The 13,525-nt window shown below is 32.5% G+C and overlaps 1 protein-coding gene across 1 annotated transcript in view; it reads left to right on the top strand.

Annotated features, from left to right (window-relative positions):
- The window catches only part of LOC105623739 (microtubule-associated protein Jupiter), a 35,209-nt gene extending 24,122 nt beyond the window's left edge, over positions 1-11,087 (top strand). Inside the window, 3 exon segments of the mRNA XM_012205120.1 lie at positions 1,289-1,312; positions 4,431-4,511; positions 10,897-11,087. Of these exon segments, the coding sequence (XP_012060510.1) occupies positions 1,289-1,312; positions 4,431-4,511; positions 10,897-11,087 (296 nt within the window).
- The last annotated feature ends 2,438 nt before the right edge of the window (positions 11,088-13,525 follow it).

The raw sequence follows: 13,525 nt of genomic DNA, 5'->3' as shown, positions 1-13,525 counted from the left end.
GAGTAAAACATATATTAATATCTTATACAGTATTATAGAAAAGCCAGTATTGTAAGGAGTATCAATATTGAGAATATATTGCTTCTGTTTCATATATTTTTTGAAAAAATGTTTCTAATCTACAAATCTTATTAAAAGAAATACATTTTTTTTCTAAAATTTTATTCTTTTGTTATTGACAAATAATAAAGTAAAAAACGAAGAATGGGATAATCTTCAAAAGTTGATTTTATTTTTTTAGAATGAATTCGGACAGCAAAAAAAATGGTTTATTACATGTCGAAATATCCTATGTACTTATTGCCAAAGTTCAATAATATTTTGAATTTCCAAGTTAGATGATTTTCTTTGTTAAAATTAAGTCAGGAACATATCTTTTCATGGACCGGAAGTTGTTCTGAATCATCCATATGTATATAGGAAATAAATATGATTTAATTTCTTCCCTAAACAAAAGATAGTTTTTGATTTATTTTATAATTTTATTTTATCGATTGCAAATGCTTTATTAAAAAATGATTTCTATTCAAATATAATTTGAGAAGTTTTATTGTGTTTTCTTGCTTTTGACATCACAATCTAAGATAGCAGTAAGATGCGTAAAGAAGCCTTAATTTATGGAACTGTTGTAAATTATTTACCTTGAAATATCGAATATTCGATAATGTCGGATTAGATAAAGATGACTGTCTTTGAAAATGTGCAGATCCACCCCGAGACTCCCTAAACTGTTTCCACATTCAGGTGGTGCTCCTTTCTAAAATGCCAAGAGACGACGATCCTGATCTAAATTGAAATATGTGTGTCGCAGGCTCTTGGCGCTAAAAATCGCTTTCCGTTCTAATTATCACGCTCTTGTCGACGGGAAGTAACTTTCTCATCGGAAACCGTATTTGATCTCTAGAAGTTCACGCTTATTAAAAATACACGCGCAGAGAAACTTTGCTTCGCGTTTTGAGAACGATTTTCTCGTAAAGAAAGATAAAAGATTTCGTTATTTCGATTACGCTATAGACGCGAATACTTACATTGAAAACATACCATATTCGATCGATAGTGCGATCTTTTATTATTTATAAAATTCTAATGGCGAAAGTTCTTTGATCGGCCGCGAAATCGATATGCTTTTTTCTTTTTGCGCAAACAAACCGAGTTATCGCCGAGTCAATTTTCGGCCCGTCGATACGGAGCTAGCGAGACACTAAGGATTCTAAATGAATATCACTGACTAATATATATCGCTCTTTTTTTTAATATATGTCACCTTCCTTGAACTGTTCACAAGCAGCTTTTAGGAGAAAGAAACGATTTCGTAAGTGTGTAACGAGACATTCAAGTAGATGACACACGACACTACCACACTTTCTTTTTTTATCATGATTAGACGCGAATGAAAATTGCTCGAGAATTATTTCTCTCGACGAAAAAAAAAAAAATGATAGAAGCTCTCATGGAAAAAATTGAATCGTGACTGTTACGATGAAAGAAACGTTTGATTTGTCGTGGGTTTCGTAAAGAATTCGCATCATCACGTTATTTCAGGGCCTGCCACAAAAGTAGGAACACATATTTTGAGTTAGACATGCCATATTTCCGCTTAGGCCTTAAGTTTGTATCGTACATTCTGCTAATAATATTATATCTTGCTTTACGTTAAATTATAATTTATATTGTTTCCCGCATACTTGTGATGAACTTGTAGTAAACGACATTGAGGAGCGGCAAATCATGACGGAAATTTATGTTTGTAATTATGTTATTAATTTTTAAATGTTATTAATTTAAAGTAAATTATTATTTTATGTCATCAATCTTGTCTCTGTAGATATTACTCTGTAGATACTAAATACACTGAAAGAAAAGTAGGTACAAAGAAAAGTGTTTAGTATTTGTGACTACAATTGTATAGTAAATATGAGATTGTATAGTAAATATCAGAAGCTCCAGTTTTACAGTATTACTGTTATAATATTAGTGACAATAAGTACATTTATAGTTTTATATAAAAAAGTTTAGTTAACATCGAAAATGATTATTAATTATAACCGATGTGAACCTGGCGCTCAACTTTATCAAAAATAAAAATTAATACTGTTTGTACCTCATTTGTACTTCGTTTGTTTACCGATCATTATTTCGTTTGTAACTCAAATAATTAAACAAAAAATGAAAAATAAAAAATGATCAGCGCGCAACTTTAAGATTTTTTTAATTTCATTTATGCCATTCGAAAGAGAATCGTTTCTACTCATTTATATCTCTTCTGTTTTCCTTTGTACCACAAAGAATTCGGAGATACAGCGATTTCAAAATTTCGGAAATGTAAGAGGGGAAGTCGGCTATTTTTAAAGATACTGAAATGGATCCAACGGCATTCGAAAGAGAATCGTTTTGTACCCGTTTGTATTGTAACCTTACTTTCGTTTTGTACCTCAAAGGGTTCGAAGATATAGCGCGTTTCAGTTTTTGCGTGACCCCTACGTAGCGCATTTTTAAAGATATCGAAATGGGACCAATGGCATTTTTAAAGATATCGAAATGGGACCAATGGCATTGGAAAGAAAAATCGTTTGTACCTGTTTGTACCTCTCCTTTCATTGTTGATCCCATTTCGATATCTTTAAAAATGACCGACTTCCCCTTTTGGCGCATTTCCGAAATTTTGAAATCGCTGTATCTCCGAACCCATTGAGGAAGTACAAATGAAAGTAGGAGAGGTATAAACGAGTACAAACGATTCTCTTTCGAATGACATAAATGAAATTAAAAAATCTTAAAAAATCTTAAAGTTGCGCGCTGCCCATTTTTTATTTTTCACTTTTTGTTTAATTGTTTTGTTTGAGGTACGAACAAAATAATGGTCGGTACAAATGAAGTATAAATGGCCTACGATATTAATTTTTATTTTTGATAAAGTTGAGCGCTAGGTTCACATCGGTTAAATTATAAATATAATTATATGTTAGAATTATAAATATGTAATTATAATTACTAGCATTACATTGTAATGCTAATAATAACTATAAAAAGGAAATTCCTAATCACACAATTATTTTATTAATTATTAGTAATTGTAGTTACAAATACCAAATATTTTTTCTTGGAATATGAATAGATATGTTCTCTTGATTGTAATTTGACATCCAGCTTTGAAAGATAGATTGTCAAAAGAATCCTTTGTCAAAAAAATATTTCGATGTCGTTTGCGAAAAGTCATTCACGAATTTTCGCAGACGAGGTACATCATCAAAACAACTTGATCACAATACATTTACTTTTAATTGCAATAACCTTCGATCCGTTTAACAAAAGCGCGAACGGTACCGCGGAAATATTTTTTCACGATAACACCAGCATATTAATATCAGAAAGAAATTCCGACGATATATCTATACATACATTGTCGGTAATGATAAATATGGCAGTTTTTCTTTTTCATAATTGGCATAACACGCGTGCCACTTTGTCCTGCTTTCTCACGATGCTATTATTGTTTCTGTATTTTTGTTGCTATGTAAATATTCATCTACCTTCCTTCACAACTTGAGCACACACTATTTCTGTTTTGCTTTTATCTTAATTTTATAGTACGGACGAATCCAAGATCGGAGACGCTCTTTAATCAATAATAGATACCGAATCATTAACTTAAATGCTTGATGTCACAAATAATTCTAAAATAAGATATTATATATACAGAGTGTCTCAAACTTTTTGATCCACCGCTTGCGGACAAGTAGAGAATTAAATTGACAAGGGGAGTCCCAAAAGTGTTTATCGTTTTTCAATGTCAATTCGATGAATTCTTCTAGAATTTTCTGAATCGAAAAAGTTCTCTAAAATTAACGCATAGAATTTTAAGAATTCTTTAAGAAACATCTTTAAATTTTAAGATATTTCATAAAGAATTTTGAAAGATATTTTAAAATTGTTTGCGTCGATTTTATCCGTTTATTCAGTACTCTTTAGAAATTAATATCTCATTAATCATTGCGAAAATTGCAAAATGATACAGGACTTTTCGACTTAGTTCAGTTCGATCTACCTGCCTACGAATGGTACATCAAAAAATTTGGGACATTCTATATATGTGCGCGCGCGCGCACACACAATAAACATAATAAATTATTATACAGTTTAGGTAAATAAAAAGACATTCACAATATAGAATATACGAAATTGACTTAAAGTCTCGATAATTTTTTCGGGAAGGGACAAAATAGTATCTGCGATCCGTCCGTACAAATTGCGGCGTATTAACACAAGTTGGTTGGGTTACGGTTGTGGGTTTTGCGACGATGTTACGGTGCATGGGGTGAAATGGCTCTGTGGGTTCTTACGCACGTCACTTCGCGCGCACGTGGCGGCGAAAACGTGGGCTGTCAAACGGTGCGCAAACCGCCACCCCCGTCGCCGCATCCCCTCGACAGGAGGATTGCCGACGCGCAACCCAGTCACCGGAGACGGAATCGAGGTGACGCCCATGAGGCGCATTCCACGAAAGTATCGAGGTAACGTTCACTAATTATGTGATTCTTCCAACACTACATATTTTGCTTAATCCCTTTTTTGCGATATTACGTTGATACGCGTCTCGATCCTCATCTGATTTCTGCCTTTGCGGAATTTCATTATTTGTGTTTCAAGATAGCCGACGAAAATATGTAACCTAACAACGACTAAATATAAGTCGCCAAATAATTTTATATGTATATGATTTTTTCTAATTGGTAAGTGAGTAACTTGAGGCTTAAGTGACACTTTTTTTAAGGTGGTTCTTTAGTAAGTCGAATTACTATAGAAACTCTAATTTTTTTATAATGAAGTTGAAGTACCGAAATTGTGTACAAAATTCTATAGGTTAACGATGAAATAAGAGAGGAAAAAAATATTGACAATGTAATTTTTCACACATAATTTAATGATAGATAAGACTCGCAGACACTTTCGACTAACTGCACACAAATTTTTTACCATAGACTTTTCTCAAAAACGGGATTATAATAGTTTACAAAATTATGATTTTAATTTTGTAAACACAAAAAAGTAATAGATCAACGGCCATTCTGGAAGATATTTACGTGCATAAATCTGCATATAAAGGACTATGCCCAGTTTGAGCCCCGGCTGAACAATATGGAAACTTAACTAGGATTGTAAAGCATAAAAAAAGGATTAAAAAGTTCCATATGCACTTTGTAAAATGCAATTTTGTAAAATGAGTCCCTTGAGTACTACAGCTCTTCAAATTTCGCTATTATGACCATGTAGGATTGGTTTTATTCGATTTCTCGAATCTAATATCTAGAATAATCTTAATGAAGTCCAATCTTAATGAAGAGAACTAAAACCTTTTTTAGACTTTCAGACTCCAAATGAATTATAAGTGATATATACTAACCGACGAAGAGGAGAGAGAAAGAGAAAGAGACACTCAAAATACGAAACAAAAGGTTTTAATTGCCTAATTGAAATATGGTCAATATGAACCTTCTCTCTTCAGCTTCCCTATCGAAACTCTCTAAAAGTAAAAAAATATCATTAACTGTTCTTGCTGGATATCTTCGTCAAAATGTTGGGCATATCCCAGATACCATATAACTGTCAACCGGATTAATGAATTGTACCAAATACATTTTAGATGTTACTTCATTGTGTTTAGTACAATCGGTTATCGCAAAGAGATACCCTGGACACAGAGAAATTGGATAAGACTAGTGGTACATGATTATAATATCGAAACTTGGATAGTACCAGCACTCAGGAAACCTCTCCTATAAAGTTGGGCTTATGGAATTTTTTATTCTCTTTTGATACCTTAAAATTTGAAGCATGTCTCAAAGTTGTTCATCCGAGGCCCAAATTCCCCTATAAAACTGGGCATAGTCCCAGTTTAATCTCGAAAAATAACAACACAATCTCATCTTGTTTTCGTTGGGTGAAAATGCTGCTTTTGCTTTACTATCGTAAATCAAATCGTTCCATACTATTTCGTTGAGAACTACACGTAGTTTTAATATTTCATCCAAATTATGCAGATATTTATAATTTTGGGTGGATCCTGCTGAGGCATCTCAAATTTTCGGCACTTTACTAAAGAACTATCTTAATTTTTTTTTATGACATTTTTGTGTGAAAGATATTTCAAAATTAAATTAAGTATTTTAATGTAAAGTATAAGTTAAATTTAAGTTTAAATTAAACTCAAGTTGCAAAAATTCTTAGGTAATCAAGCTAATTTTTTGAACACGAACGTTTCGAATGAAGGAACAAATTAATTACTACATGCAAGAATTCTATTTTAAAGCAGGAATTACAATTGAATATATCCGCTGATAAATTCGTGCTAATTATAAGTGTAATAATGTAAGTAAAACCTCGTTACCCCCCCCCCTCCCCCTCGCAGCACGTGCAACTCGTAAATTGCGATAACAACGTATTAATAATTATAAGAAGTAACTATACGAACACACAATAAATATTTATACGAAGGAAGTTTAAGTGCACACATATTTTTTCAACGAGCATTCAACGAGGCTTGACTGCAATCTTGCAAGATTGAATCGAGATTTGCAACGCGTGTATCCATGATAGATAAAGGTATTTTGATTCATGGAAACATTCTCTCGCAACCGAGATTCCGAATATAGCGAATCCTGTATTGAACGCTACAGAATTACGAGCGTGGCGTACCATTTCGTATCTTTCGCGTTGTTTAATTGCAGCATTTAATACGGTCTGCGGCATACCATCGCTCATCACAGAGAAACATTTAGTGATCGCACACTCAGAGAGAATAGAATATTTTTTATAATAATGACAATTAAGTTGTAACTGTGCAAGTTTTATATGTAGAATTATAATTATATAATTGAATTACCATTACGCGCAAAAACTTATTAATTTTAGTAACCTTATTCAATTTTAGTTGCAATAATTATAAAGTAGTTTACTCAAATATGTATACATTAATCTTACAAGTAAAACTTATATAGTTGTCACTCACATTTATAGTTGCTATTATTACGTTTTTTTTCTCTGAGTGCGCAGAAATAGAAATCTACAGAGAGGTTCCAAGAGGACCGCATGCTATTTATGTTTTAATGTTGGCATGTGGCGTTGTTCGTTGAACTTGAGAGTTCGACGTGCGTCAAATGATAATACACAGTTGATAAAACTTGAATTAATAATTGCAAGTTAAAATTAATGAGATCATCTTTTGTGTAAAAAGAATATAAAACGATTAAAGCATTAGCGAATTTATGTTCGCGTTATTTGTGCTCATGTCCCCATTTCCTATATTTAATTTAATTCATTATAAATTCGAACAAATTTAGATTCATTCGAACTTTACATTGGAGACTCGCTTAAGTCGTTTAGAAAAAAATTATTAGACGATATTCAAACGTAAGTGAATTCGACAAGTAGGTATTGCTAAGCGAGTCTTCAGTCATCATTCATCACCTCGCGTCCCAGCATTCGTGGGATGCTACGGTAAGTTCATGCGATCATGCTAGAGCGTAATAAATAAGTAGCATCATATATATCGTTGTGTCTTCTCGTAGTTTATTACAGGTGTTAATTCGTGGTATTTATAGACAATATACGAATTTGTTGTTCAATGGCTTTACGATTGAATTGTGTGCTTAATCGCCTATTAAAATTAAACAACTCCTTACCATTTCCTAATCCCTCTATATATTAGATAAGCTTTCAACTCGTGCGACAATCATGATTGTACTCGTGGTTATAATTGTATGAGTTGAGGGACGATGTCTTAAGATATATTAGGTGGGGGACTACATTCTGTAGCATATGTAGTAGTGTGCGTGCGTGTACGACGTTAGCATGTGGGTTTTAATCAGAATTTGTCAACATCTTTCTGTTAGGAACATAATGAAATCTATTAATACATACACGACTTAATTTCTTAATGTTTTACTTGCCGTGACATATTTAACATTTTGCTCCTCCAACTCCAAATGAAAATGATCCTGCTACAATTTTAGATATTTTTCTTCATAGAAAAATATTTAATATTTTGTAATTATAAATTACTGCTAAATATAATGTTTATAGTGTTTTGAAAAGCTCTCGAGATAAGCTACAAGAATATGCAATGAAAAAAAATGGGGATTTCTAATTTAATAAATAATTGATTTAAGAGGATGCTGGAGCCGCCTGTATTACTGCAATTTTTTATTTTCTTCAGCTTTGAATACAAAATACACCAAATATTAACATGTACATTTTAATCGTAGAAAAGGAATTTTTATTCTGTGAAATCACTACGAAAAAATTTGACAGGAATAAAAACGTTAAAAACGCTAGTTTTATCGGTAATATTAGGTAGCTCCAGCATTCCCTTAATCTTGACCTAATATTATAGTTTAATCTTGGCTATCCAAGATTAAACTATAATATAAGATCAGTACAAAAATCTTTTTAAACCCTACTTTTCTGAAACACTTTTCTGTAAAACTTATATTTTCCGAAATATTTAGCGATTCCGTTACTTTTGCCTTATCCTATATATGTGTGAGATATTAATATAGTAGTATATAAAGATATGTCGATATTTTGCATTATATCAGCATTAAAACAGCGATCTTGTCGAAGTTCGGGTTTCACTTCAGGATTAACCCTTCAAAATTATGTTATCTTTCATCTGCCGTTTTTTGTGCAATATTTTGCTTTGAAAAGGAAAGGGGAACTGAATTAATTGTCAATAATGAGAGAAGAAGGAGCACATGAGGATCAAATAAAGAAGTATTTTAAAACATGAAAAATCAAAAGTATGTATTAATATAAATATTCTATAATTGATTAAAAATATAACATGTTTCGGTCTCGTCGATTAACTCGCTCGATTGAACCTTCTTCAGATATGCATACAGTGGATGTTACATTGGATGAGAGCAGTCGAATAGATGAATTAATTGTGAATTCTTACACTCTGAATCATTTGCATGCCAGAAATTTATCTGTTCGTTAATGTATATAGAAATGAAACGTAGCGTGCTCTTTAATTTTTCATATATTCTCATATATATCTGTCTTTACGGCTAGAATTTTATATAACGTTTTTATACATACTTACTCGTGATTACGAGTGAGTACGATTATTGATGTGTTACAAAACCGATACAAGTGAACCTCTGTTTTCTCTAAATAACGCGATGCAATTTATTTAAAAAATAAATCAAATATTTAACAATTTTTTTATTAAATATTTGATTTTTATTCATATTATGCAATTATAATTATTAATTATAATTGCATAATATGAATAAAATCACGCAGCTTCTATTTGGAAATTGCGTATCGTTAGGACTTCGTTCGGTTTGAATGCTTTCAAGCACTTATAAATATTATTAACATCATTCATTTTGGCGATGTAAGCTATTAAATACGCGTTCATAACTCGTATCTACAAATGCTTACATATTTCATCGAGATAGGGCAGTAAAAGCGTGAGCACTTATAAGCACTTATTGGCCAAAATGAATGGAAATGATTCCAGCTGTTTTTGATTAAGAATTCTAATTAAATACAATAGCTATGACGAACGATTTCGATGTGAACGCTAGTAACGTATGAATGTTCGAACTGAATATAGCTTAGAGCTGTATTGAAATTAGTGAGTCCCCTACAGCATAAAGTTGCAACAACACTGCTACAATATTGTAGCAATATTGCATATTGCAGTGATATTTTAGAGATTTTATAGCGATATTGCTGCAAATTCTGTTCTATATGGAGAGTCTTAGAAATAATTAATATGAAAAGAATATGTAAGATCAGTTAAAAATGTTTAAGTAAACGTTTATGAAACTTTTATCAAACGTTCTACTAGGTCATTCACTATTTTCGCCGTAGCAGGTTTGAATTTGAATTGAATCAATGACGTCACACGCTTTACTTTATTAAGAGAGTTTCACGCATGATATATTATTTTATTCTCGTTGTTTATCAAATATTAAAAATAAAATGATAATGAATATACTCTATCAATAATAGAGCGTTCAACGTCATTAATCCAACCCAGATTGGTTAAAACCCACTATGATCGAAAATGCTAATAGAATAGTACTGGAAAGAATTTTGTGCAGTGATGAGATCAGGAGAGTCTATATATAGCGACTTGGAACATAGAATTGTATCGTTCTTTCGAACAACATTTCGTTCTTTTCGATTAATTCCACTTATCAATTCTTTGATCTTATGAATTTCGCAGTGCGTCCTCTCATTCATTGTCTGCGAACCTTTGGTCTTTTTAATTAGCATTTTTCCAAATTTCGAAAAGTAGGATGGTCTGTAGGTTCGTTTTGCTACATAAAATCATTACTGCATAATTACATAAGTCTTTTCATCAGATTTTTATAATCTAATAAGATATGAAAGTTTCATGAAAATTTTTTTAATTTAACATTTTGCATATTCCTTTCATTCGCAACTAATGAAATTTAGATGTCGATTAATTTTAAATCTCAATGACTAAATTTTAAAAAAAGAGAGAAGAAAATATATATATATATATATATATATATTGTCCGTTCTTATATTTAAGACCGTCTTAAATACAATCTTAAAATGTTATAACCTAATTACAGAATCGTTTTAGTATCTTAAGACACTTACTCAAGATCTTAAAAAAAACGAAGAGAATGGAGTGTGAATATCAGCCAATTAATTAAACCATACAGCAGATTATTTGCCTTTATTAGTTAATTACTTAATTTTTCAATACTCGGTCATCGAACAAGAAGCTCACGATAGCGAGATTTCTAAAAGAAAATACTAGACGATTAAATAGTTGGCCAGATTTCAAAAATATCAGAAATCAAGTGAAATTCGTTCACGACAATCTTATTAATAAAAAAATCGTTTCCACAGATGGCAATCCTGTAACCGGAATCGGCTACGCGTCCGAGTCGCAGAAGAACGGACCAGCCATGCAGAACGGAATTGCCAGTTCGAATTCCAGCAACAGTGGCGAGAAGTCGAACGATACGTCGCCGGCGACGGCAAAGCCGCCGACGCGCACTCGCGTCCCACCCGGTGGCTATTCATCCGGACTCTGGTAAAGAGTGACGTCGCCAACAGGGGTTATATCCCACTCCCCTTCCCCTCCTTTTCCAAAGGGGAATATCTCAATTAATTTTTTCGGCCCTGTACTCTTAACCCATTAAAGCCCGCAAATCCATCTAGACAGCCTTCTAATCGTCATCCGTAGAATATTCTAAACGGAAGTCTATTTTGCCACCGTCTACCCGTGCAGCAATGGGTAATATCTTTTCTATGATTTTTCTAGAGATACCTAATAGAAAGAGGCAAGATAATAAATTATGGGCTTTAGTGGATTAACGCTACACATCACTCTCTTTTGCTTTGTACTAATTCAAGGAAATATACAGAGAAGAGTAAGAACGAACTTTTAGGCTTCTTGATTCTCGAAGTAACTCTTTCGGCCTTCGGAGAGAACAATAAAATTGATTTCACATGCTGATGATGAATCGCTTCTTTCAAACGAAAACATTCAGCGATGTTCAGTTATTATTATTGTCGGGGCCAAGAGAGTTCAATGAAAGGGCGGATGAAAGTAATGATAAAATCGTGGATGTTAATTCCTCAATAAATTCGCAACACAGAAACGAGCAGTTGGTCGCGTCCGACCAACGATCGAACGATAGGGATTCTGTATTTAAATTTATCGAGATTAGATACTATCTGAATTTTTTAAATTTCAATCTCGTGACATACGAATTCTATTTCGCGAAAGATTAATTACTGCGTGATCGATTGCATAGAAAATAAAGAATGAGAGAATGGAAACAAAAGTGTTTCCAGATATTTAAGCTTCCGCAGCATTTCTTAGCGTGAACGACGTGTACGAGGGTTCAATGGGTTCCTTATAAATTATCGAGCCTTCAGTCAACAACTATACAGCACGAATTTATTGCGTAACTGTATAAAGATAGTTAAAGCGATCATCACGCGTAAAGCGTATACCTCCGGCTAGAACGTCGTACCGCATCAGCGATTCACGAATAATAAATCCTTCGTTAAGAAGTGCGATTCCTTATCGGCGAACGATTTACATATAATAAGTCATATGAATAAGCGGAGAATAGATCTTCTTCTTCTTTTATTATGGTTCTCGTTCACTGATATGTATCCCCCGCTTTTCAATACGGGTTCAATATGGCCAGTGAAATCAACGAAAAAATGTGTAAATCGAATAAACGTTTCAAGTTAACAAATATTTGTCAGGAGTAATCACAAAAGGCGCCTGGTTTCGTCAAAAACTTGAAAAAAAACATACATAAGAAAATATCTAACATAGGTATATCACTGACAAGATGATAAACAGTCAGCCCTGAGTAAATTTTCGTATCAAAGAAGTAATTGGAAAGAATATCGATATTATCGATATTATCGATGTTATTGATATAAATATTTAAATAATGTATCTATTATATTAATATTTAAATAATGTATCTATTACATGACTTTTATTATATATCCTGCATAAATAAGTACTTATAATATATTGTATCACAAATAGGATAATGCATGGAATATTATAATGTTAACAAAGCTGTAAATAATATGCGTCTAAAAAACATTGGATAATAATGAATTATAAAATTAATATTATATTTATGGGCTAATTGTTTAAATTTTAAAAGTCATACGACTCCTCCACGATTGTCGATCTTCAATAATATCTTGTCAGTGGATAGCCACAGATTTACAACTTTAGATAAACTTAAAAAGAAGACAAGTTTACATTTGGGACTTGCGATTTAGCACTCATTTAAAAAGGACAAGAAATTAGCATTTAGTTTTTCTTAAAATATCTACTAATAAATGTCTTTTGCTGTATCAATCATAATCTCATCGTAAAATTATAATATAACTCGAAAATTATGTGCAATTTTACGATATATTGCGATTTATTGATACTCAACTCAAATGTTTCGATGTTTTCATCGTTTTTCAAAATGTTTGCAAACTTTGAGTCTACATAAGTAAGAGCATTGCTCGTTTTATTCGCGATTTATTTCGTTACCGCGGCGTTTTGCTCGTTTCCAGTGTTGCATGTTCATTAACCCCATCTCGAGATGAAGGGCAATAATATATTCATGCAAACAAAAGAGTATCGAGATCGTAGAATCTGCGATTGTTACTATAAAATATTCGATGTTGATTAGGAACGAGAATAGAGGGAAAAAATCGTTGCCAATCAATCCTGCCAAACATCGAAGAGATATATTGGAAAAAAACGTCAGAACAACATACGATTATTTGAGATAATTGAACATTTTGAATGGAGTAATCGTGATATTTTTTAAAAAGGGGAAGAGAGAGAGAGAGAGAGAGAGAGAGAGAGAGAGAGAGAGAGAGAGAGAGAGAGAGTAGTAGTAGTAGTAGTACGTAGTAGTAGTAGTAGAGTAGAGAGAGAGTAGAGAAGTAAGTACGTACGTACGTAGTAGTAGTAGTAGTAGTAGTAGTAGTAGAG

This window comes from Atta cephalotes (genome assembly GCF_000143395.1).
Source record: "Atta cephalotes unplaced genomic scaffold scaffold00063, whole genome shotgun sequence".
NCBI classification, from domain to species: domain Eukaryota; kingdom Metazoa; phylum Arthropoda; class Insecta; order Hymenoptera; family Formicidae; genus Atta; species Atta cephalotes.
The sequence above is the reverse complement of the archived record's forward strand: the minus strand, read 5'-3'. Positions and strand labels throughout refer to the sequence as shown.